The 25920-nt window shown below is 33.5% G+C and overlaps 2 protein-coding genes and 1 pseudogene across 3 annotated transcripts; 2 read left to right on the forward strand and 1 right to left on the reverse strand.

Moving 5' to 3' along the window:
• On the forward strand, positions 1 to 624 carry LOC120188990 (annotated as a pseudogene).
• A 7314-nt stretch (positions 625 to 7938) lies between these two features.
• LOC120189122 (long chain acyl-CoA synthetase 1-like) lies at positions 7939 to 12582 on the forward strand. Of its 2 annotated transcripts, XM_039192455.1 has the most exons (20): positions 7939 to 8161; positions 8660 to 8823; positions 9004 to 9067; positions 9150 to 9239; positions 9345 to 9401; positions 9562 to 9610; positions 9712 to 9788; positions 9875 to 9914; positions 9991 to 10085; positions 10178 to 10345; positions 10497 to 10607; positions 10687 to 10774; positions 10855 to 10921; positions 11026 to 11101; positions 11238 to 11355; positions 11479 to 11724; positions 11815 to 11954; positions 12041 to 12223; positions 12307 to 12426; positions 12528 to 12582. In XM_039192455.1, the coding sequence occupies exons 2-20, from the start codon at positions 8669 to 8671 to the stop codon at positions 12570 to 12572; spliced, it is 1989 nt and encodes a 662-aa protein (XP_039048386.1). In that variant the 5' UTR covers positions 7939 to 8161; positions 8660 to 8668; the 3' UTR covers positions 12573 to 12582. The 2 variants fall into 2 exon arrangements, with proteins under 2 accessions (XP_039048386.1, XP_039048387.1); XM_039192456.1 differs by lacking the exon at positions 7939 to 8161 and having other exon boundaries at positions 8556 to 8823.
• A 3079-nt stretch (positions 12583 to 15661) lies between these two features.
• Positions 15662 to 19305, reverse strand: LOC120189152. The gene is made up of 6 exons (XM_039192485.1): positions 19183 to 19305; positions 18587 to 18922; positions 17837 to 18278; positions 17162 to 17460; positions 16210 to 16577; positions 15662 to 15970 (listed from the first exon to the last, which is right to left on the reverse strand). Exons 2-5 carry the CDS (start codon positions 18887 to 18889, stop codon positions 16233 to 16235), a joined length of 1389 nt encoding a protein of 462 aa, XP_039048416.1. The 5' UTR covers positions 18890 to 18922; positions 19183 to 19305; the 3' UTR covers positions 15662 to 15970; positions 16210 to 16232.
• Between the last annotated feature and the right edge of the window lie 6615 nt (positions 19306 to 25920).

Genomic DNA, 25920 nt, shown 5'->3' on the forward strand with positions numbered 1-25920 from the left:
AAAGGGGGGAAGAGAGCTGCGATTTTCATTTCCTATGGCAAAAAGTTTTGAAATAATGGAGTAATATGATGTGCGCCGCTCAGTACAGTAAATATAGCGGAGGAGGAGTCGATTTGAAGGTTGTTGAAGTGTCGGTTCCCACCCCAAGAAAAGACGAAGTTTTGATCAAAATAGAGGCAACTAGTATTAACCCCATCGACTGGAGACTACAGAGTGGATATGCGCGGCCATTTTTGCCTCGCAAATGCTCCCACGTTCCTGATATCGACGCGGCTGGAGAAATCGTACAGGTTGGATTAGAGGTCAAGAGTTTCAAAGGTGGGGATAAAGTTGTCACCGCACTTGGTAACGGGGATGCACTAGTTGAATACGCTGTGGCTAAGGAGGTTTCCACAGTTTCAAGGCCTCCAGAGGTATCTGCTGCTGAAGCTGCAACTTTGTTGATCGCTGGCCTCGCAGCTCACCAGTCATTCACCCAAAATGCAGGGTTCAAATTCGATGAAAGATGGCTGCAACCTAGTTACTGCAGCTTCAGGTGGTGTAGGTACATATGTAGTCCAATTAGCAAAGCTTGCAAATGCCTTTTATTTTTTTCTAATGTTTGTAGTTCGTAACTTTGGATAATTATGGTGGTATAAACTGTTTTTGAATCCAATGTATTCCATTTATGATAAATTGACCATATTAAATACTTTGTGTGATTGTTTTGTTCGTTCACCTTTGATTTAACTCGAACTGTTATGATTGTGCCTTTGGCTAGTTAGAGGTATCTTAGCTTATTAGTAACTGAAGACATGACCAGTTAAAAAGAAGTGAAAATTTGAGTATTCTGCTCTATGTTAACCCTATATGCAATGGGTTAAGTTAGTAGGTTACATACCCATTTCAATTTAAGCATTTTTTCATTTTAATTATTCATTTTTTTTAAAATTTTAGTATTTTTATTTTTTATTATTTCTCATTATTATTTTATCACCCCTTTTAATATTTTTTATATTTATTTATTTATTTTTAAAACCCTTTTTAACCTTTTTTCCCTTTTTATTTGATATTCCTTTATTTTTTTTATTTTTTTCAATTTAACATTCTTTTTGTCTTTTTCAGTATTAATTGCAATCGATTAAAGGTAAACAATTCGAGTCAGATTTTTTAAATTTTGATTTAAATTTTAATTTTCGCGATTAAAATAACCGACAAATTAATTGGTACCGAAAGGACGGTTCAAGGGTGCTAATCCTTCCTTGACCGTAACCGACTCCTGAACCTGATACAGTTTTGGTAAAACGCAGATCAGGTAAGATGGTGACCGGTCTACCTAAATATTTTTAAAATGATCGGTGGCGACTCTAACTCATTTATTTAAGTCGTGGCCCAATTCCGAACCTAACCGAAAGACGGTCGTGACTCACATAAATAAAAATATTGATAAACACTAAACGAATACAAACATCTTCAAGAACAGTCAAATAAATACGAACATAATATTAAAATTTTAAATAAGCACAAATTAAACATAAATAATTTCAAAATTACACCACAAACAATATAAAACTTTATTCCTTCGTACAAATTTATTCACATCCTAGTGGTAGTTTAATCTCTTAATATATGATAAGAGGTTCATCCCACTCGATTCATCGTCACATAAACATACGGCGGCTTTTGGCGGAGAATAGTCCTTATCGACAGACTGTGGCAGCTGACATTTAAGGCGGCGTCTAAAAGAATCTTGATCATTTCGATAAGGGGGCTAGAAAACAGAAATAAGGGTCTGTTTGTTTAGCTGTAATTGGTTTTCCAGAAAATGAATTACTGGAATTTGAATTACTGGAATTTGAATTACTGAAAAGTGAATTACTGGAATTTGAATTCTGGAAAATGAATTACATTTCTGTAAAATGAATTACATTTCTGGAAAATGAATTACATTTTTTGGAAAATGAATTACATTTCTGGAAAACGTTTTATGATGTTTGGAAGATGTTATTTAAACATTTTTTCCATTTTTAAAAATTATTTATTACAAATATTAAATATAATAAATAATATTATTTATCATAAAACTTAATATTATTATTTTAAAATATTAAAATAATTTATTTATTATTAAATATTATTTTTATAATTTTATTAATAAAAATATTAATATCAGTATATTTTAGTGAAATAAAATATTATAAAATATTATTAATTATATTAATTATTTATTAAAGTAATAGTGCTATATTATATTTTAAAAATATTAATTAGTATATTTTAAATATCTTTACTAAAATATTATTGAAATATATAAATAATATTACTCATTATTAAATATATAAAAAAAATTTATTATATATTATTAAAATAAAAATATAATATCTTATATTATTATAATATAATTGATTATTTTATATAATATTAAAAATATAATATTATATTATTAAAAAATATTAATAAAAATATTTTAATAATTAATATTTTGATGAAAATGATATTAAAATATTTTATTAATATTAAATTCATAAAATAAAATTATTTTGAGTATTTTTCCTTTGAAGTGAAAAGTTCAGAAAATGACTTACGGAAAATGAATCCGTAAGTCATTTTACAAAAAACACAAAGGAAATTATGTTACTAGAAAAATGAATTACATTCCGGAAAACGAATTACGTGAAACAAACACGGGAAAACGTTTTCTGAAAAACGAATTACGTGAAACAAACACGGGAAAACATTTTCCGGAAAACGAATTACTTGAAACAAACACGGGAATTCGGGGAAAACCAATTCCGTAATTCCAATTACGGAAACAAACAGACCCTACATTGTTTCTAAGATATGTTGTCCGACGGTTATACCTAACCGTAGCATAGTTAGCAGCAGCACAGGCAAGTGAAATTAAGACATCAAAATGGTTATGGCAATCATTAACCTTAACTGTAACACATGCACCAGCAAACGCAACGGTATGCGCACATAAAGACGTTTTTATTGCGATGCATGGCTGCCATGTATGTCAGAACAGAACAGAGTTTGGGTTTGTCTATCATTTAGTTTGAAAATCTAATATATTATACAGTAAACTGCATATTTAGTCACTCAATTATTTTGATCATTTAATTATTTTTTTAAAATCATACCTAAAGTTACGTTTTAATTCCTCTTTGATCACCCTTAATTAAAAAATCAATGGCATCGTTGACGAGTCACCATAAGATAATGACATGCCATCATTGAAAATTTTTAAAAAATTACCACGTCAATAGTTTTTTTTAACAACGGATGATAAAAACGTAATTTTATGTATGATTTTGAAAATAAAATAGTTGGATGACCAAAACTAAACTATGATAATTGTTGGATGATTAAACATTCAATTTAGCCTATATCATAAAATTCGATATGCTGTCATTATACTCTACACTTATTCATCAAAGATTATAAAATATTAATGATAAGCATCAACATTTAGCTGTTTTGAAGGTGCACAGTAAATGAGGCCTGTATGGTGTACCAGTATCTTCTACATCTCATTGCATAACTGTTTTTATAGAGAGAGATGGGACAAAACTAAATTGGACATTAAAGTATAGAACTGTGCTATTTTATGTCTTATTAATTGTCCTAATATCATTTACCCCCACCCTAATTAGCTTTTGTATGTTAGGTGGCGGTTACATCCGTTTCTAGTTTCTAATTCACTCTTAAATAGACATTTAATACATCTATAAATTTTAAAATATTATATTTTTTTAGTCTAGGTGATTGAAATTAGCATTTGTTCAAAAGTTTCTTAGTCAATTAACAATTGATGAACATGTACACGTCCTACAAACTTTATTATTTAAGATCTCTAGAGAGAACAACACTCTATTTTACCACTAAGATCATTCAATGGGTTCTATAAATATTGTATTTATATGTATTTTATCGCTCAATTTACATTATTTTTATAATTTAAATTTAAATTTTTAACAGTTTCATAATAAAATTCATTAAAAATATTAACAATTTTCTCAATTATTTCATGGTAGATATAACTTAAATATATACAAAAATTTATTAAAAGAAGTATTTTACTTCAATGTAACAAAAAATAAAAGTGTAAATATAAGAAAAATGAAAAAAATAAAATCTAAAACATTTTTTTAAAGACAAAGATTAAAAATATCATTAAACAAATTTTATATTAAAGTGCGAATGGTTAGGTTAAACTCAAGAAAAATCCAATTTGTGCAAGATTAGTAATATAAAGAGAGTAAAATCTAATAACTTCAAATTAGTGACTATTTCTATTTACGATATGAAAATAATGTAGTATTTATAAATATCTCAAAAATATTATGATATAAAATATCGACCGCTCAAATTTTATATAAATACAAAATATCCTAAACATAACTAAACAAAATAAATTATCATGTCAACATATATGTAAAATATCAACCGAGAATGGCAAGTTGCCGAGTTGTCTTAATGCGATGTCCAACTGCCCCACGTGCCCTCATCGATACGATTTCCTTTTAATAAATGTATTATTAATTTTTTTAAATAATTAATAAACAAATCATTTTATCATTTAATTTTAAATAGTCTAAGATTATCAACAAATAAATATTTTTAATCATTGATAATGCACAAACATTCATAGATGCGATTGTTTAAACTCATGATCTATAGGGAGAATACCACTCCCTTTAACCATTGAAGCCACCGTACAATGAAAAGGTTAAAAACTTAACAAAAGAAATTCAAACAAAAAATAGATACAAATAGATATGATTGTATCAGTAAATGAATCACAAAATGAGATCAAACTATTGGAAGACCACCAACAAACTACAAATTAGAATTGAGCGACATGATAAAACTATTCACGAATACAGACCGCATATCAAAATCTAATCTGAGGGTCTAAAGTAGGGAAGATCGGCAGAATAACTAATAAGTGTCATCTTGATCATTAGAGATGATGTCAAATCAAATCCTAAGAAAATGATAAACGAAAAGAACGGTCAAACGACCAATAACGTGCCAAAAAATAAAAGATGGCACCAACGCATCATATTTTTTAGTTTATTTTTAAAAATAAAATAAAATGCATATGTTAAAAATAGCTTATAACATTTTATTGAATAATTATTTTGATTTTTTTAATATTATAGCCTTCAACATTTTAATTTTGGTTAAAATAACTTTTGCTTGAATGAAATTGTTAGTCATTTAATTGTCAATACTTATTATTCACGTGACACATCCACATATACTTGAGTATTGATGTATGTAATGTTACGTCAATCAATATTTTTAATATATTACATCAATTAATATTTTAACAAATTAATTCATTGTAATAAGATAATGACATTTTATTATCTTATTAATATAAAAATGAAAGGTTTACAAGTTAATGGTAGAAAGGATCAACCTCTAATTGTATGGAAAGAAAATTCAATGCCTAAACATAATTCAATAATTTCATGTATATTTTACACAGAAATAAGATTTTAAAAATAGAAACAAAATCTTTATATAATTGAAAAAAAAAACACTAATCCAAATAAGAAATTGAAAAATCAGAAGCAAAGCATGTAGGTGAAGGTTGGGACCATTCCAGCGAAAACTACAAATCAATGAGAAATTGCCAAAACATAATTCAATTACTTTTATATTTTTTTAGAATTTATACTGAAAAATATATAAAAAAAATGGATCATGGTACGTACAATGTATCCAATTTTTGTCTCCGATTAAATTCGCATTTAAGGCAGATCGATCGTGGGTCCGATTTATTTACAATCCTTCTGCTCTAACTCAATATGGAATAGCTTATTTTACCATTTAAAACAATTAAAAATTATTTTACATTAATATTGTTATAAAAGTTCAAGACTTAGAGTTTACATTTTTTATTAATTTTTAAATTTGATAGTTTTTATTTAAATTTTAAGTTTTAATTTTTTTGGTACATTTTAGTCTTTAAAAAAATCATTTATCATAAATGATATTGGATGTCAAGTTCAAGATTGATGTTGATTGGGAGAAATAAAAACTAAATTAAAAAAACAAATTCATAAATTAATGTACTAAATTTTATTTTTCGATTTTATAAATAATTTTAAATAATAAAATAATAAGACAGAAGTAAAAAATGTGGGTCAAAATTGAATTTAATATCAGTCAAAATGTAACTTTATCACTATATTAACTTCTATCATTATAAATTTTCAAAGGATTGAATCAAAATGTTGTCATTTTAGTATATATATATATATATATATATATATATATATATATATAGATATATAGCCTTATAATTTGAAGTAAATTGTATTATAGGTAACTCAATTTTAGTAAAATTACATATAGGTTGTCTAATTTTGAAAATCGCAAACGAGTCACTCAATAATAAATTGTCGCAAAGAAATCACTAGACCGCTAAAAATGAACCGAACGTTAGATATCGTCAAGAAATATTTTTAATTTTTTTATTGGGTAAATTACACCACAAATAAAACTAATTATTAGTAAGATTATAAATGAGTCACCTAATTATTAGTAAGAGTACAAATGGGTGATCCAATTTCAAAAATAAAATCATAAAAGAATCACTTAGTTAATTGGAAAAGAAAACTCATTTTAGGTTTTAAAATTCGAAAAGATCAGAGTCTCTATTCGAATATCTGAACGACAAAGAGGTTATTTTCGATGAATATCTCGAGGTAGAGGCTATTTGATGATTGATTCTGTAGATTGGGGTGCATTAAGTTTGATTTTTTTTATGATTTCATAAAATTTGAGAGATATTCTTGAGAATCAAATTCGATGAATTGAATGAAGAGATCAAGGTGAATCTTATGATAAAATTTAAAATTTGTCAACTTCAATATGTGGTGATCAGTGATGATTAATGCAATGACACATAACTTAATATTATTAATGAGTAAAATATTCCACTTAGATAGTCATATAATAGTTAACAGTCTACTGGCATATTTCTGACATCGTTCAATTGAATGACTCATTTTGTGACTTTTTGAATTGAATGATTCATTTATAATCTTACTAGTAAATGAGCGAGTTGTGATGTAATTTATCCTAATTTTAAGGAGTCTTAGTAAAACTTACTTCGATTAAAAAAATTTATTTATTTTTTTAAATTTTATATTATTCGAGTTAAATTATTCAACTCAACTCATTTTTTATATTTTACCCTAATTTTATTGACTACAACCAACTTTTTTCACACTATCCATCTTCGGCCACGTAATAGGCACGGTAGTCATGCTTATAGACCCTTCCCTAAAATGAAGTGTAAATTATTGAAATGATCACTTTTATTTTATAATTATTTATTTTTTATAATCAATTTTATAAAAATAATATTTTAATTTTCTATATTATCGATTTATAAGTTACAAAACATTGAATGATGTTAGATGACGTAGAACATTAGTAAAATGATTAATTTTTAATTTTATCTTGTACTTTAGATAAAATATTAATTTAAATAAAATATTCATTTAACCCTTTAACTTTTGATAAAATATTAATTTAATCCTTTTGTCTGACAAAATCCACGGATGTTTTATCTAAAATTTAAGGCTCAATTCTATATTTTATCTAAAATTTAAGTGTTAAATTTATATTTTATTTAAAATTAATGATTCAAATTAAAAATTAACACACTTTACTAACGTATTATATAATTAAACTAATGGTATTTCACATCTCAATGATTAAAACTTTATAACTTAATAATATAAATTATCAAAATGTTATTTTTTTTAAAATTGATGATCAAAAGTGAATTTTTATTAAACGGGAATAACTGTTTTTATAGTTTACCCAACGTGAAAAGTTTCATCTACTTCCCGTATCCATCATAAAGTACAGCTTTCCAGTTCGGGATCGTTGATTGGTCCATAAAGCAAAGAGAGAAAGCTCAAATTTCCGAGAAAGAGTTTAAGCTGAAGGCGCCATTAATATTTGCAATTAATGCAAGTACCAACACACTGAATGCCTGTTTCAACGAACTCATTAACCATGGCCAGGAAACTCGCTTCCCACTCTCCTTTTCTCCCCTTAAATTCATCACAATCATCGCAGGCTTTCATGATTTCACTTCATAAGCAACTCCCTTGCTTTCATCTCAACTTTGGCTTTTCTCTACTTTCTTGTAAGCAGCACCAATTTCTTTTTTTTTTTGTTTTCCTTTAAGTTTTGTTTTGTTCTGTAAAGGTTGTTTTACTTTTGGGATATGGCCTATTGGTATTTGTTTTCATTTTTTACAGTTTTATATATGGTATATGGTATATGGTGGCCTATGGTATATGGTTGTTTTACATGTTCTAAATGTCTACTTGCTTTTAACATTAAGGATTTCATATCTCCAGGTAAAAATGTTCAGAATTGAACTTGGTTCAATTGTAGTTTCTGGTGAATTTTTGTACACAGTTTCTTAGGGAACCATTCATGACTTTGAATTTTCTTTGTTAGATATTGTAATTGACCTTAGTGTGTCTGAGTCATTGCTGTTCGGTGAAATTGATTAGGATAGAGGACTTGTTCTTTTTCAATTCCATTGATCTTTGTTAGCTTAGAATTTGTTGAACTGTAATTGTTTTTTATGGACTTTTGGAAGTCTCTTTAAGAGCCTAGAGTTTTCCCTGCACAGCTTCTGTAGATGGAAACAATGAAGGTTTTTTCAGCTAAGGTGGAGGATGGAAGGGAAGGACAAGACGGGAAGCCGTCGGTTGGTCCCGTCTATCGTAACCTACTCGCCAAGCAAGGATACCCTCCACTCGATCCTGATATGTCTACTACATGGACTCTTTTCAGGTAACTTTCCATGTTGCATTTTTTTTGATGAATTAGCATACAAGATAAGGAATTTGCATACAAGATGAGGAAAAAGCCTGTGAAAAGGAAGGCCTTCTAGCATGTGATTTGACTAATACAATTTAGCTCATTTTTAGCATGCTAGAATTTTGACAACAAGAAGGATCTCTTATTCTGCAGTTCATCTGTTGAGAAGTACCCTGGAAACAGGATGCTTGGATGGCGGAAAATCGTTGATGCCAAGGTTAAGTCTATTTTCAAAACCCGATTTCAGTATTCGTACCAGATTTGTGTTAGCTGTTTTTTTCACTTTTTTTAGTCTTTAGGTGGGTCCTTATATCTGGAAAACATATAAGGAAGTTTATGATGAAGTCCTGCATGTTGGTTCCGCATTGCGAGCATCTGGTGCTGAACCTGTAAGCATAAACATGTCAATTTTCTAAGGCCTTGGCAAGAAAGCCTGAGTTTGTTGTTTACTCTGATCTTTCCTCTTTGCTGTTTTGCTTGCATATTTGTGGCAGGGATGTCGAATTGGGATCTATGGAGCAAACTGCCCGCAATGGATCATGGCGATGGAGGTATGCTTTCGGATTTTATATATGAAATGTTTTCCTGAACTTTTTAAGTAATAAGTTCACTAGTTGTTTATAGAAGTTCTTGCATCAAATGCAATAATCTTTCTGAATTCAGGGCTATTGTATCGAATATGATAACATCCTTTTTTTCCAATGCTTGTAGGCCTGCGGGGCCCACAGTTTGGTTTGTGTGCCTCTCTATGATACACTCGGTAAATGCCTCTAGAGAAATTTCCTTCTTTTGGAGAAAAATCAGCATTCTTCTTAACAGCATGAGCTTAAGGGTCCATCTTCTTGTAACTTCTATGCTCAGGTCCTGGAGCTGTAAATTATATTATAGATCACGCAGAGATTGATTTTGTGTTTGTTCAAGACACAAAAGTAAAAGAAGTAAGGTTTACGTTTAACCTATGCATATTTCCATATTCTTCTACAATGTCCGAATCAACATTCTGATGTTACTCGTGCCTTCGCAGCTTTTGAATCCTAATTGTAGATCTACTCAACGGTTGAAAGGTGAAAATGATTAAATAAAACTTAAGCTTCTTGAAACTGTTTGAATCATGTATACTAAGTTTTATTCTGGTGGCAGCAATGGTTTGCTTCTCATTGTTGACCGAAGAAGACAATGCTAAGGCATCTCAAATGGGGATTAAGGCATACTCGTGGACAGAGTTTCTCCGCACGGTTAGGGTCCACTCTCTATACTCTCGAGAGAAAAGGATTGTTACCAACTTTTTTCGTTTTGATTTTTATGTTTGAGCCTATTGCTTCGTCAGGGAAAGGAAAATCCTCATGAGATTTCACCACCTCAACCATTTGACATTTGCACCATAATGTATACTAGTGGCACCAGTGGCGATCCTAAAGGTGTTGTGTTAACTCATGAAACAATGGCAACATTTGTAAACGGCGTCGATATTTTCATGGATCAATTTGAGGACAAGGTATATTTAATACTTGAACTCCATATAGACAATCTCTTAAAAATAGGAATCTTCTCTTTTTCACTAACATTTACTTTGGAATTGATTTCAAGTGTGCCTTCGTATAAGTATAATGTTGGTTCACCTTCCTCATACGTACTTTGTTAAGCAGATGACGGTGGACGATGTGTATCTGTCCTTCCTCCCCCTTGCTCATATCCTTGACCGCATGATCGAGGAATACTTTTTCCATAAAGGAGCATCTGTTGGCTACTATCACGGGGTTTGCTGCTGGAACCCTGCTTCAGAATTTTCGTTTGAAACTTAATCGTAACTTAATTGTAATAACTATGTTTATACAGAATTTGAAGGAACTGCGGGATGACATAATGGAGTTAAAACCGACATTTTTAGCAGGTGTACCCCGAGTTTATGATATGATTCATGAAGGCAAGTCATTGGAAGATCTTTATCTGCTGATTTATTTTGAGTGACAATGGTTCCCTCATTGAAGTTTATCCGTGTTTTAGGTATTCAAAAAGCACTACAAGAACTCAATCCATTGAGGAAGTTGATTTTTGACGCCCTCTATAAACAGTAAGACAATGCTCCCTACAAAGAGAAGCACATTCCCTTTGATTTGTAGTAGAAATGCATACAGAATGACCATGATGTTGATGCAAGCTTGTGTTTGTATACAGCAAACTTTCATGGATGAATCGAGGGTATAAGCATAAATATGCATCACCATTAGCAGATTTGTTGGCATTCAGGAAGGTAGTTTCTTAGTGTACTCTAAAAACTTCTGAACTAAAAATTTGGCAAAAATCAGCCCAATTCTTCCCGGTCTTATTGTCTCCTGAGGCGAAAAGTGTGTTCTAATGTGTTAACATCTCTTTTCCATTTCTACAAGGTCAAAGCTAAGTTAGGTGGACGGCTTCGGTTGTTACTATCCGGAGGCGCACCATTGAGCTCTGAAGTGGAAGAGTTCCTTCGAGTCACTTGTTGTTGCTTTGTTGTCCAAGGATATGGTAAATTCCTGTCTATTGAAGTATGGAAAAATAAGTAAACATTATCCATGCCCTTCTAAATTCCTGCGGTTCACTTGTACAGATTTTGTGCATGTTGAATAATTTATATGGCGTTTCTTATAGGATTGACCGAAACTTGTGGAGCATGCACTATTGGTTTTCCGGACGAGATGTGCTTCGTGGGTGCTGTTGGGTCCCCGGCTGTGTACAATGAGCTGCGTTTGGAGGAGGTTGCGGACATGGGTTACGATCCACTCGGAAATCCTCCCTGTGGTGAGGTATGCGTGAGAGGAAAGAGTATTTTTTCCGAGTACTATAAAAACCCTGAACTGACGAGGGAATCTTTCAAGGATGGATGGTTTCATACAGGTTAGGATGTTCGGTCTCCGGTCGAACTCTCGAACTGATCTTTTAATCGCCAGTTTTGCATTCTAATTCTATCATGGTCGACACTCGCAGGAGACATAGGGCAAATGCTTCCTAATGGAGTTGTTAAGATTATCGACCGGAAGAAAAATCTTATTAAGCTCTCCCAGGGAGAGTATGTGGCACTAGAGCACTTGGAAAACGTTTACGGAGTAACTCCGATCGTCGATGATGTGAGCATCTCCTTTCATTAGCTTCTTAACTGATTTCCCAACAAAGTAATGTACTCTAAATCCATTTAAAAACCAACTTTCTTTAGGTATGGGTCTATGGAAACAGCTTCAAATCAATGCTGATTGCCATAGTTGTGCTACATGAAGAAAATGCTAAAAAGTGGGCCGATTTAAATGGTCACACCGCCTCACTCTCCGAGCTCTGTTCCCTGAGTAAGCTTCAGAATCATGTTCTCTCGGAGCTGAAATCCACAGCTGAGAAAAACAAGGTAACATTTACTTTCAACTTCATTCTGCAACTTCATTTACATGTTCGTTTATTTACTCGTCGTTTGCATCTCTGGAAAACCAGATGAGAGGTTTTGAGTATATCAAAGGAGTGATCTTGGAAGCTCAGCCTTTCGACATGGAACGAGATCTGGTGACTGCAACATTGAAGAAGAAAAGAAACAATATGCTCAAATATTATCAGGTAATCTGCATGTAACGAATTTTAGACGTCGTTTTCATATATGCTTCTGGTTTAAGTTATCAGGAAACTGATTCAAGTTATTATGCTTGATGTTTGAACAGGCTGAAATCGATGCACTCTACCAGAACTTGGCTGCAAAAATATGAAAAGCTGAAGTAATGTGTGTGTATGTGCCAGATACCACTGTTATATTTATACTATAAATGTAACTTAGCTTTGAGTGAAAAATGGTGTTTGCAGTGTTGAATGCCTATGCACAATGTATGAAATTTGTGATAATTAATGAAATAAATGTTTATACACTCCTGAAGAAATTTAATTTTTAATCGTATTTTTACATCCATGTAGTCAGTGTGCCATAATCTAGCAAATATTTAGTATGTTTGTGAAGCCCTTTGTTAAAAATGTCAAGAATACGAACCCATTAAGTCGCCTCAGTGATTAAAGGGAGCATTGTTCTTTCTAGAGAATTTGGGTTTAAACAATTATATCTGCGTGTTATCAATGATTAAGAAAGATTTTGAACAAATATTAGCTTATAATCACTATAGATTATTTAAAAAATGTTAAGAACACAAAAAATATCACATGAGAGGAGGAAAAGTTGGTGATAGTTTACATACTATATTTCGTCCTTTCTCTTATTAAGTAATGTGGACATGTTCCTCGCACGTACATGTCACTGTCGATTGATTTGTGTGCTGTGGCAATTACGTGCTTTTGACGTATAATCATTTTGGAGAAAATTCAGATATTTCTCTGAAAATTTTAAACATAGAATGAGAGAACTTCTATGATATTTATTAGACCTGTAAATGAACTCAACGTTTAGCGAACCGTTCATGAATCGTGCGGCGGGAAGTTCGTTTATGTTCGTTTATTTATTAAATGAACGAACATGAACAAAATCTTATGTTCGTTTAATTAAATGAACGAACATTAACAAATAGTCCATTCTTTCATTTACGTTCGTGAACGTTAGATTATATGTTTGTTTATGTTCGTTCATTTATGTTCGAACAGAAGGCAAGTTAAATATGTTACAAAGATTATTAAAGTTGTTTGGATTTTAAGAAGATTGTTTTGTTGAACAAATTAACTTTAAGACTTTATTATGTTCATATAGATTATTTATGATTTATGTATGTTTTTGTCGTATTCGAACAAATTAACTCTAAAGTTGCATGTTATATTAATGAATTTATGTTGTTATTCTTGTTGTTTACTTTTTTTACATTCGTTTGTTGTGTTCGAATAAGTTTTTTTTGTGTTTATGTTGTTCGTTTATGTTCGTTCGTTCGTGTTCGTTTATGTTCGATTATTATTTAAATTAACAAACATAAACATACCTCCGTTCGTGTGCGTTCGGCTCGTTTTACAGGCCTAATATTTATAGGTTATTTGTGGTGTGAACGTTTCAATGTTTATTACGGAAATTGTGAGAGCGTTTTGACTGCTGATTTTTAGCCATTGTCTGAGTTGTCAATTATGTAGTTATTGATTTAATTATTAAATCAACTGATTGAGAGTTAATCAGAGATAACTCATTAATCGAATTTAATAAGATTTTTCTATGGTTGGTTTTACTCGCTTCTTCCGGCCTATAAATAAAGAGCATTTATGCTCATTTTTCAATTATTCAAACACAATTCTCTCTATATATTTCTTTCAAAGACTTCTCTTATTTTCTATTTTCTTCAGAAAAAGAAAGCATCTTTTTTTTTTCCGAGAAGAAGAGTAATACCATCAATTTCTAATTCGAATTTTAGATGTACAAAATTTTGAAATAACGTATTAACCTCACGGACAATGTCCTCTAAATTACACCAATCAAAACTATTTTACATTTACGATAATGACTCTTTCGTACAACAATCAAATTTTATTTCATTTCAATTATCGTATATTCCAACAAGTAGTAATAGTTTATTTTACAGCAATGTCTTTAAATTTCCAACAGCTATTGACCTCCTTTGAGAAGCTTGTAACCGATTATGTACAAGGCATAGGCATCAATAAATGCAAACTTCACCTGATCCACGTCAATAAGCCTGAAGTCCATCTGATTCAAGCACTCATCATCACTCGGTCTCCATTTATGGGATGGCAAGGGCTTTCAGACCAGCTAAACCATGGAACGAACATCGAATTTCTTTCAACAACTTGGTTCATACACATTCTGGAGTTTAAACACAGTTTCTTCGATTTCGATCTGCCAAGAAAATTACATTCGGCTCACTTACAAAGCTCTTGATGGGCTGAGGCGTGTGTTTATTCAAAGGGGTCGAATGATGAGTCGGATGATGAGGCACACAGTGTCGACACAGTTGTATGGTAGCAATTTTGCTGCTCATTCATGTTATTGTATGAGAGTTGAGACTTCCATTTACGTTCAGAGGCCAGCAATAATAGCTTTTTGCCCGTTGAACATAAAATCGGATCGAACATGAAGCACTCAATTTTCGACAGTGCGAGTTTATACAAGGGTGAGTATTCAACCAAGTCAAATCGTTTGAAAGAAATTGATTTGATTTAATTGATGAGTATTATTTTATCATTCAAACTTTGTTTAAAAAAATTATTACACTTTATCAAACATATTTGTTCAAATTTAATTATAATTATTTATAATATTATGATACTAATTCCAAATTTAAAAAAAAATTAATCATACACGATAAATATATATACGACAACCGTATACTAATTTGACATCCATGTAACTAAAAGAAAAAAAACCTTAAAAACAAGGAAGCTAATAATTTGGAATTGAATCTTTTAAATCTAAAAATTAGAGGCTAAATTCTTAAAAATAAAAATAAGAACAAATTCCAAATGTAAGGATGCTTATATTTCAACCATTCTAAAACATGGTTATATATCATCCTTCTAAAGAAAAAAAATTAAATAAAATGATCAAAAGTAAAACCGATGTATCAGGCAGAAGGAAGACACCATGCTTTTGGTAGCCAAATGCTCTTGCAAAAATTAGCATTTCCATCAAAGACATGGTTAAACTGGTTGGTGTTCTTGACCAAACTTACTAATTAAAACCTAAGAACGCTTCAATATTACCTCTTCAGGCAAATAACCTGATTTTCCAAGCCACGACACAACATTTCTACTTCAAACCAAAAGAATCGCCACAATACCAAATTGCTTGAAAGAGAAAAACAAACCTCGGGAGAATGGACAGTTCAATAGTCCACGAATGACACGTTTGATGCTAATAATTGGTCCAACCATACAAAAACAGATAGAAATTTCCTCATGCTGTTCTTTAAAATGTAGAGTCCACTAGTTAATGCAAATAAACAACCATTCGCGACAAGGATTATTTCTGAACGTAACTACTCTAGCTAAAAACCAAAACCTCGTCCGACATTCTTAAGAGCCACATTATAAAATTGAAATTGGAACAAACTGAAATAAGACATTCAAAGAGTCAGTGTTCCCTTCTCAACTCTGATACAGAACCAACATGCTTACCTAGACTTGTGCTCACCATTATATTACTCCCTTACTGACCAAGATCTGTTGGACCCTGAAAATTTTTGGAGCGAATCTTTAACTTTAATCCAAAGAGGAAATAGAATCAGAAATAACCACAAAAATAATTGGATACCGCTTTCCATCCACACCCCAATAATGTCTTATCCAGCAAGAAACTTACTAATTGCCATAAATTTGGACAAGATTATGAGCATCCAAGGAATTGAGAAAGACGAGAGATGAACAGAATCAATCATTTCCCATTATTTATTAAAGCATGCAAGAACTCACCTAATCAAGCACATTACATTGATTTAGTACCGATTGTAAGCTTTCCCAAAATCTTCACGCCTCTGACGCTGAACCTCACCATAAGAATCATGAAGCCTGGAGGAATAATTTTCCATAGGATTTGGGTACCTGCCCCTAGAATCCATGGGTAAACTAGCTCCAGCATAATGAGCATGGACTGATGAGCCATCATATTCAGAATAAGCCTGCTGTTTATACCCACCAAAGCCTGAAGTAGACATTTGTTGCCGTGCTTGTTGCTGACGCCTCTGGGCATCCAATTGAAGAAACTTCTCCCACTGTTTTGTATGTGTGTCCCTCAGTATAGCTGATTTCTTGATGTAGTTCTCTCTCATCTCCTTGATAGTCTAAAATTTGTAAAACGTGAAGTCAGAATCGGAATTTCCATACTGATACAACAAACAGCGGAATGGCTCTGCCTGCATCATTCAATGAGGAAGACCACACAACAGTTCTTGTTCCTCAGTGTAAAAGAGACTAGATAATTCAATGTGACAGTTCATTGACACAGATAGCTACTCCATATGGTCATCTCTAACATTCAACCCACACCACCAGAAGCCCCATATACAACCTAAATGATACATGGCTTTCCATAAACGCATGGTCTAAGGGCGTAGGAATAGCCTTACGAGGATGAATAATAAGGAGATAGACCAATAGATGGACAATGAAAGGGGGAAGAATCTATGCAGCACTCCAAATATATGTTCTACTAAGAAACAAAGCAAGAACAAAAATAATTTTCCAGTTTTAGAATTTTGAAATTCATGGTGCTCATTGCAGTTAATTAATGTTCAGAAAATTACAATCCCATTCTAATAACTAAAGTTTATTTATTTTTACCATATCCCGTAATGATCGAGGCTTATCAAAGAAACCATTTAGCACCAAAAGCACTCTTGACAGTCAAACAAGATAAATATCTTACCTCCCGGTGCTGATAATTCTCTTCGTCTTCTTCCTTATCACGAATTCTCCCAAGTTCCATTGCCTCTCTCTTATATTCCAACTCCAACTCATCTAATGTTTGAGGGAAGGCATGGTATTCGACCTGATTGCCAGATTGCATATCAGATCCCCGTCTCTCAGTATCCCATCCATCAGTTCTATAAGCTCCCATGTTTCGATTATGACCATCATAGTTATTAAATGAGTTACCAGCAAAAGGCAAACGACCTGGGGATTTAGAGTGGCTCGAGCGTCCTCTAGCTCCATCATTACCATAAGCTTCATGAAATGAAGAGTATGGTAAGGACTTGATTCAAATGCACAAAGATCAGCTTTTAACTAGGCATACAATCTTATATTCATAAAGTGAACCCATCCGTTGAAATCCACAAATGCTTTCAGTAAATAAGTTCGTTTTAGAGACAATCCATTCAATACGGACCAAGTCTTGACATTACTTCAGAAGCGTATACATAATGCTTGAACATAAGAACTTACCTCTTGCTGCAAACAAATGATAAGCAGTAAGCAGCATTATTAATATTTACAATAAAAAAAATTACGAGTACAGGATAACCTAGACAATCAACAAGCCACGAGCCTGGGATTACCAGCTTTATAGTGATGCCGTAAACATATCCTATGCTGTCCCTACCTTGCGGAGAATCTCTAGAAATTTTCCGTAGATCATCACGGACACGGTCTTCCACAGCCTTATCTTGCCTACCAAATCGTTGTTGGAAGTGTGGTGAATTATGTGGCCCTGAATTAGCCCTTTGTGATTCAGGACGTCGCAACCGTGCACCAACAGGACTTCGTTCAGGGGACCTTGATCTACTCATGCGAGAACTAGAACCCCGTTGGTCACCTTCGTCCTTTATTTTGTGTACAGCATCCACACCCTTTTTTAATATTAACCTATCCTTACCACTAACAATTATAAATTTCTCATCCATTTTGATTTTGCAACCAATATCTTTCTCGATCCCCCGAATAACTTTCTCCGTGAAAAGAGCTCTAACATGTGGGTCTCTAGCAGGTACCCTTTCAAAGAAATCTTGAGACTTGCGATTTGCTCCGAGAGTGGAGGGACAACCCTACAAATGTATATGCTTACAAATGAAACAGCACAACACTTGAGGAAACAAGGGGAAGATCTTCTCAAGGAAAGTAAGTCGATAAAAACAAAAATGATATTCTACACTTAAACAGGGCTCTCCACCATTACTTCAATAAGAAATTGTGAGAGCAGGAAGAAATTTAAAAAAAATTTGGGGGGGGGGGGGCAGGATTCACATATGTAAGCAGGTATATACTTTTACCACATTATACACAGGTTATTCATGATATCCATTATTGAAGCAACAATTATTTAAAAAAATATGAATCCATTGATAGTTAATACCTGAGTGAAGTGGCCTGATTCTCCACATATTTTGCAAATCATTTCTTCTTCTTTCCTCTTCTTCCAATTCCTCTCGGTAGCCTTGGATTTAGCCTCCCAAACCTTGGCTTCTCGACTGGTGAAGTCGGTGGGCACCGCATTAGGGTCAGGCTGTTCTTCTTCCTCATTTGAACCAGCATGAGGACGTTTATTTTCTTTCACCCTATCTTGTGCCCTGGAAGCTGCGGACCCCAGCGGACCAGTGTATTCCTTGTAAAGTTCACTGAAATCATCATCGATATCTGGGTCTGCTCTGCTTGCCATTGATATTACAACAAACTAACCATATACAATACCCTGCCCAACCAGTTACATTCATCGTCATCTATCATCTGGAAGCAAAATTTTGAGAACAAAAAAAAAAACTATTTGCAGGGAACATGTATAATTCTAATAAGCTAATAATTTCCAGCAATATTTATAGGCTTTGGATCGGCTTCCCATAAATCTATTTATAAAATTACAATACAGAAAATTAATTCGAGGTAGCGATAAGCAATTAATCAGTTTCACGAATGAAAAAAAAACATGAAAGAAAAGAGGAAAGAAAATTATACCGAAAAAAAGAAGCTTCTGAGGGGCGAACAACTTGTACGATGAATATGAAATCTTCTAGGGCTGGGGCTGGGGCTGTGGCTGTGGTTGCGGCTTTTACTTCTGTTTTGGGGACATATCTTCGAGGTTTTCTTTTAATAAATATTTCATTCGTCACCCTTATATTTTGTATAATCTTCATTTTAACCCTCTTATTTTGAAACTTATATTTTCACATCCCTGATAAATTTCTCACTATCCTCTTTCTATGAAAATCTTATAAATTTAAATATAATATAAAGGTTATTATTTGATACATAATTTTTAATAGTTGGAATATTAATAGACCAACCTTTATATCTCCATCCATCGTCCCGCCTTGGATCTTACTAGATAGAATATCTACCTTTGGTAGGGAAAAGATAGATTGGATATCAAAGGAGCACTTGCTTCTTCCTTTTACCTTGCAAATAATTCTATTTACTTTCAAGTCAATTGTTTAGTTTTATGAATCATTATCCCCTCTTTAATAGACATATTTTGATTGTTCGATTTTATGTCCATTATTTCATTAGATAAATAGATACGATAAATAACCGTAATGACGGTATCACAAGATTAAGTATAGGAAATATCACACCTTAAATAGATGAGAATATGAATCTTATTATCAAAAAGAAAAATAGAGGTTATAAAGTTTATAAACAGTGATGTTGTACATTTTATTATATATATATATATTCAAGAAGAAAGTAAAATATTACGAGATTGAGAGAAAATATTACACCTTAAAGAGGTGGGATATAAATTTCACATAATAATAATAATTTATAAAATTTATAAATGTTGACCCCGCATATCATTTAAAAAAATAATAATGATCTAAAACATAATAATGGAATGTGATCTAAATTTTCTTTGTAGTTTAAATAATAAAATATTCTCTTAATTAATATATTCTTTATTTTTAACCATGCATTTTACTTTGATGAGGCCATCAACACAAATTTTCCCATCTATCAATAAAAAAATATATATCTAATAATGGTATGTTATGAAATGATTTGTTCCTCGTCTACCTACAAAAGGATAGACGGATTCTTTCCCATGCTGTTTCTTAAGATAGTTTTTACATTTTACAAAAGAAATGATTCAAACTTTTATCTATTATTTTCCCATTAATTATTATTTGATATAAACTTAATCTACATTCATAGTTATTATTATATGTATGATATTAAATTTTTTATTGAAAATAATTATCTTAATCTCAACTTAAAAATAAAGACGATGTTAAAATTAAGTTCAAGTACTAATAAAAAATTTATTTCAACGAAGGTTTTTTTTAAGTATACTATAGATTTTATTGATTATTTATCTGAAAAATTAATTTTAATTTGAATATGATAAAATAATATTATATATAATAATTTTTTTATTACTATATATAATAGATTTTATTTCACAAGTATTTTTTTATGAGAAAATCGCCTCAGTGACCAAAAATGCCTTATAATATACGATTTTAACCAACTTTTTTTAGATTTGTCAAAATGACCAACAAAATCGCAACGCGAAATAAAAATCGCAACGCGATCCCCAGAATCGCAAATCAGTTTCCAAAATCGCAACGCGATTCTTGACAATCGCAATGCGATAGTACAAATTCGCATTGCGATTTTTCAGAATCGCAACGCGAATATGAAAATCGCAACGCGAACACATAAATCGCAACGCGTATCCGTAAATCGCAACGTGTATCCGTAAATCGCAACGCGTATCCGTAAATCGTAATGCGTATCCGTATATCGCAACGCGTATCCGTAAATCGCAACGACAATACGTAAAATCGCAACGCGTATCCGTAAATCGCAACGCGATTTTTAAAGCGCCATTATAATCGCTACGCGTATTTTATTTTCAAATTACAAAAACGAATATTAAGACAAAATCCCGTAATCGCAACTCATAACCTAAAACCTAAAATCACAACTCAGTCTCATCTCCATCTCTCACTCTCTACGGCGAAATCCGTCCCCATCTCCGAAGATTTCCGTCCCCATCTCCGGCGAAATCTCTCACAACCATTCACGGTCAGAAATCCCTCACAATATTCAGAAATGGAAAATCAACCTCCGAGGGTTAGTTTTTTTAATTATTTTTATTTTGAAATTTTTGCATTATTGTAGGTTTTTCATATTGAAACTGATGATAAGTTTACTGGTCATTTCAATAATAGATTAACCATTTCACTTAGATTTCATTTCGCGTTACGATTCTCTCGTTGCGATTTTCATTTCGCGTTGCTATTCTCTCGTTGCGATTTTCAAGTTAGTATTTGTCTTGTCTTTGTTCTGTCTTTTGGTTGAAGTAATGCAATCCATTCAAGTTTCAATTTGCAGAAGAGTCGCAACGAGATAAATGAAAATCGCAACGTGAACATGACTATCTGCAACGAGAAAAATGAAAATCGCAACTAGAGAATCGCAACGCGAAATGAAAATCGCAACGAGAGAATCGCAACGCGAAACCAAAATCGCATTGCGATTTCATTTCGCGTTGCGATTCTCTCGTTGCGATTTTCATTTCGCGTTGCGATTTTCATTTCTCTCGTTGCGACAGTCATTCTCTCGTTGCGATTTTCATTTCAACCAAAAGACAAAACAGTGTTGCAATTTTAGTTTCAAGAATAAACTACTACTTGTTTATTGTTTTTGGTATATCTTCACAGTGTAGTTTTTGGTATATCTAACTTGGTATGTTTATTGTTTTGTAGAAATTTTTTTCGGCTTCATTGACATTAAGGAATAAAGTTAGCCTAGCCACTACAATTGCTTCGAAGCTTTCACCTGCACAAAGACAATTGTTTGAGGAAACCTGCTTCGGGCCATGGCTGAGAGTACAGCATCCGGGTGGAGATGCTAATTTGACCCATTTGTGGCTTCAGACCATGACATCAAATCTACCCGACAGTATACAACGTGGGTGAGGAAGAGATATGGTTTCATTTTCCACCAGCGTATACTTGTTTTGGGCGGAAGGATTCTGCTTAATCACTGGTCTACGATTCGGACACGATGATGTAGGCCGGTACACTCGTCATATCGCCCGCCCATCATGGTTATCCCGGGTTTTTCCGGATGAGTCAATGGAGAAGCCGAACCTACACGTCGACGACCTGAAGAAATTGTTTAATAAGAAAGCTGGTTTCACTCGGATGGATGACGTCGATGTTGTCCGAGTATGCCTTCTACTACTTGTGTATGCCGGCTTTTTAGGCAGAGAGGCCAGACAACCTATTCCTCGGGAGCTAATAATATTGGTAGAGGACCTGAATGCATGGAATCTGTTTCCGTGGGGTTCGTATATATGGAAAGCTACCTGGACTAAGTTGTCTACTGCCTTTGATGACCGCAAAAGTTTGCGTGGCGATGGGTCGAAATACACTTTTTCAGGCTTTGTTTGGGCATTTAAGGTAAGAATTTCTATATAATGTTTCTAAAATTATAATTAATTATTTAACAATTACTAATTTTGTTATTTATTGTTTGTAGATTTGGATATTCGAGGCTTTCCCCAGCATGCGTACATATGCAATAAAAACGTCAAATGATATTCCCAGGGCTATTTCCTGGAAGAGGAAAATCTGTTGGATTGGGAAGACTTAATACCATGCGACAATAAATAATGTAAGTTAACACAAATACTTTCATATAATATATAAACAAGTTATTAATAGTAGACGTTTAACTTTGTTTGAGTTTTTATATTGTTAGGAGGCCAACATTCCATTACAAAGACTGACACCCACGAGGAAGAGCTTGCCACTGATTGGTGGCAAGCTAGTCAGAGTTTTTTTTTATGGCACGGATGATGAGCAGCATCCACTTCCTCCAATTCGAGAGCCATCACCTCACCCAGAGCCATCACCCGATCGACCCGACTATACATCTCTAGAACGAGAGCCATCACCTATCCCGTCACAATCATCGAGCCTCTTCTCCACCATCACCTCATGATAGGCGACCGGTAAAGAGGCCACGACATTTATCTCCTTGTTCTCCACCTCCACGGGATGAGTTACGTGATGAGGTCAATGCCTTGCGTGAGGAGATCGGTACTCTACGCGATAACGATGGTGCATGGCGTGTGGAGGTGTCAACTTTACGTGGTGAGGTTGCCGCTCTACGTGAGATGATAGTATCGTTGCAGAATGAGGTTCATACTACGCAACGAGGTAAGTTAAGATTTTCCATATTTAACTTAATGATAAATTTACTCGTAATTTCACTTAGATTAGCCATTTCACTTAGATTGCTTAGTAAATTTATTCGGTTTGCTGCCAATTCTGCTAAACTGTGTATTCTTTAACACTGTGAAATAGTATTTGTCTTGTTTGTCTTTTGGTTGAAAGTAAATTTGTTCGGTTGCTGCCAATTCTGCTAAACTGTATTCTTTAACTGTGAAATAGTATTTGTCTTTGTTTTGTCTTTTGGTTGAAAGTAAATTTGTTCGGTTGCTGCCAATTCTGCTAAACTAATACCCTGAAGTCAGTATTTGTCTTTATTTTGTCTATTGGTTGAAGTAATGCAATCCATTCAAGTTTCATTTGCAGAAGAAGAAATAGTTTACTTTCGCAACACGAAACTTAAATCGCAACGAGAGAATCGCAACGCGAAATGAAAATCGCAACGATAGAATCGCAACGCGAAACCAAAATCGCAACGACAAAATCGCAACGCGAAACCAAAATCGTATTGCGATTTTCATTTCGCGTTGCGATTCTGTCGTTGCGATTTCATTTCGCGTTGCGATTTTGGTTTCGCGTTGCGATTTTGGTTTCTCGTTGCGATTCTCATTTCGCGTTGCGATTTTAAGTTTCGTATTGCGAAAGTAAACTATTTCTTCTTCTGCAAATTGAAACTTGAATGGATTGCATTACTTCAACCAATAGACAAAACAAAGACAAATACTAACTTCAGGGTATTAGTTTGAAACATATTTTTCTTTGTTATCTGATCATTTTGGAACTATGATAGAATAATGACTTGGGTGAATACAATGCAAGTTTGAAACATATTTGTCTTTGTTTCACTGTTTAAATATCATGTCTGTTTATTTACTGATTTTTGTATTTAATTATTTAGCGGCCCGATAGAGTGGATGCTTTACGTCGGGTTATGCTTGCACGACGGAGTTCACGCATCAGACAGCGTGCACGTGCTATTAGTCTCCGTACACCCCAATAGTACGAAGACACTGCAAGAAAGAAGCCCGACTCGCCTGTCAGCCCTCAAGAGTCCACTCCTATCGTTGAAGAGGCCCCCCCTATCATTCCTCGAGAGTCCCCTCCCACCGTTCAAGAGGCACTGTCTCATCATTGAGGTCCCTCCCACCATTCAAGCCCGATTCACATGGCTCATAGGTTCTTGAGAACCCTCTGACGTGGACATGATGGATTCAAGTTGGCTCTCGTATGAGTTACCGGCCAGTACCATACCGGTATCTGAAGAGGAGAGGAAACAACTACCGGACACATTCTGGATAACACCCTTGGGCTAAGACCGCAGTTGATTTTTATCTACATGAGCGGAGCCAGGGGTGTTTCACTGACATATGCAAGCTCACCGATGATATCTATTTGTTGCTTGATCGGTCTTGGTGGGGCGTATTATTAGGGTCGAAGACAATGGCTATTTCGATGGGGGGGTAAGTCTTATATTTTTCTTATATTCAATTTGATTAATTTTTTTAAAAAAATTATGTAAGTCACTAATATGTCTTTTTTTGTAAAACAGCATATCGATGCGTGGGTGACATCTCTAATAATAAAAACTTAAGAAAAATAAAAATATACGATATACATTATGCCGACGTCTTTTAACGCCGTTCACTTGAAGAATGCACGAGATGAATCATTTGATTTGGGCATGGACAAGCTAAACTTTATCCTGCATGGTGGGAGGTCGATAAGGTTAGTATTTATTTTAGATTGAGTTTAAAGGTTTTGAAATAAGTGCGCAAATGAATGAATTATTACTTATGATTGCAGGTGTTTATCCCTGTTTTGGAACGTAAACATTGGATTCTCGTCGAGCTTCAGCTCCCATCCCTTAGACAATAGTGTATGACAGCATGATAAATTACATATCATTGGCTGATTTAAGAGATATTATTAAGGGATGGAGCTCTCATTTGGCTAAATTCTTGGATGCGATCAATTATTGGACTCGTTCTGGAAACAATAAGCCAAAGAAGCTCAATATTACAGTTATTAGAGACGAGACCGCGCCACAACAAACGGGAGGAGCCAGAGGAGATTGTGGTCCTCTCGTTGCTTGGCGTTGGAGCGTTTTGACACGGGAAGCACCAAGTATCTACCTCCCACCGATAGAGATAGAGCTGCAGTAGGCTTGTGGTTTCGGCATTATATGGCTAAATCGATATATACGAGACGCTGCCTACTTGCATCTGCGTTATAAAAATGTCCATAAACAATTGGTAAGTTTTATAGACTTTTGGTTTGAAATGTTTGGGTTAAGTACCTAGAATAGAATAATTTGCTGTTTGTAGGTTTAGAGGTGTAGAAAGTGTTGTTTGAGCAAATGTTTGGTTTCTGCAGGTTAATCTCAGAAGTGAACGTGGTCCTCTCGTATGCTTGGCGTTGGAGCGTTTGACGACGGGAAGCACCAAGTATCTACCTCCCACCGATAGAGATAGAGCTGCAGTAGGCTTGTGGTTTCGGCATTATATGGCTAAAT

This window comes from Hibiscus syriacus, unplaced genomic scaffold, assembly GCF_006381635.1.
Source record: "Hibiscus syriacus cultivar Baekdansim isolate YM2019G1 unplaced genomic scaffold, ASM638163v2 tig00116951_pilon, whole genome shotgun sequence".
In the NCBI taxonomy this organism is placed as follows: Eukaryota; Viridiplantae; Streptophyta; class Magnoliopsida; order Malvales; family Malvaceae; genus Hibiscus; species Hibiscus syriacus.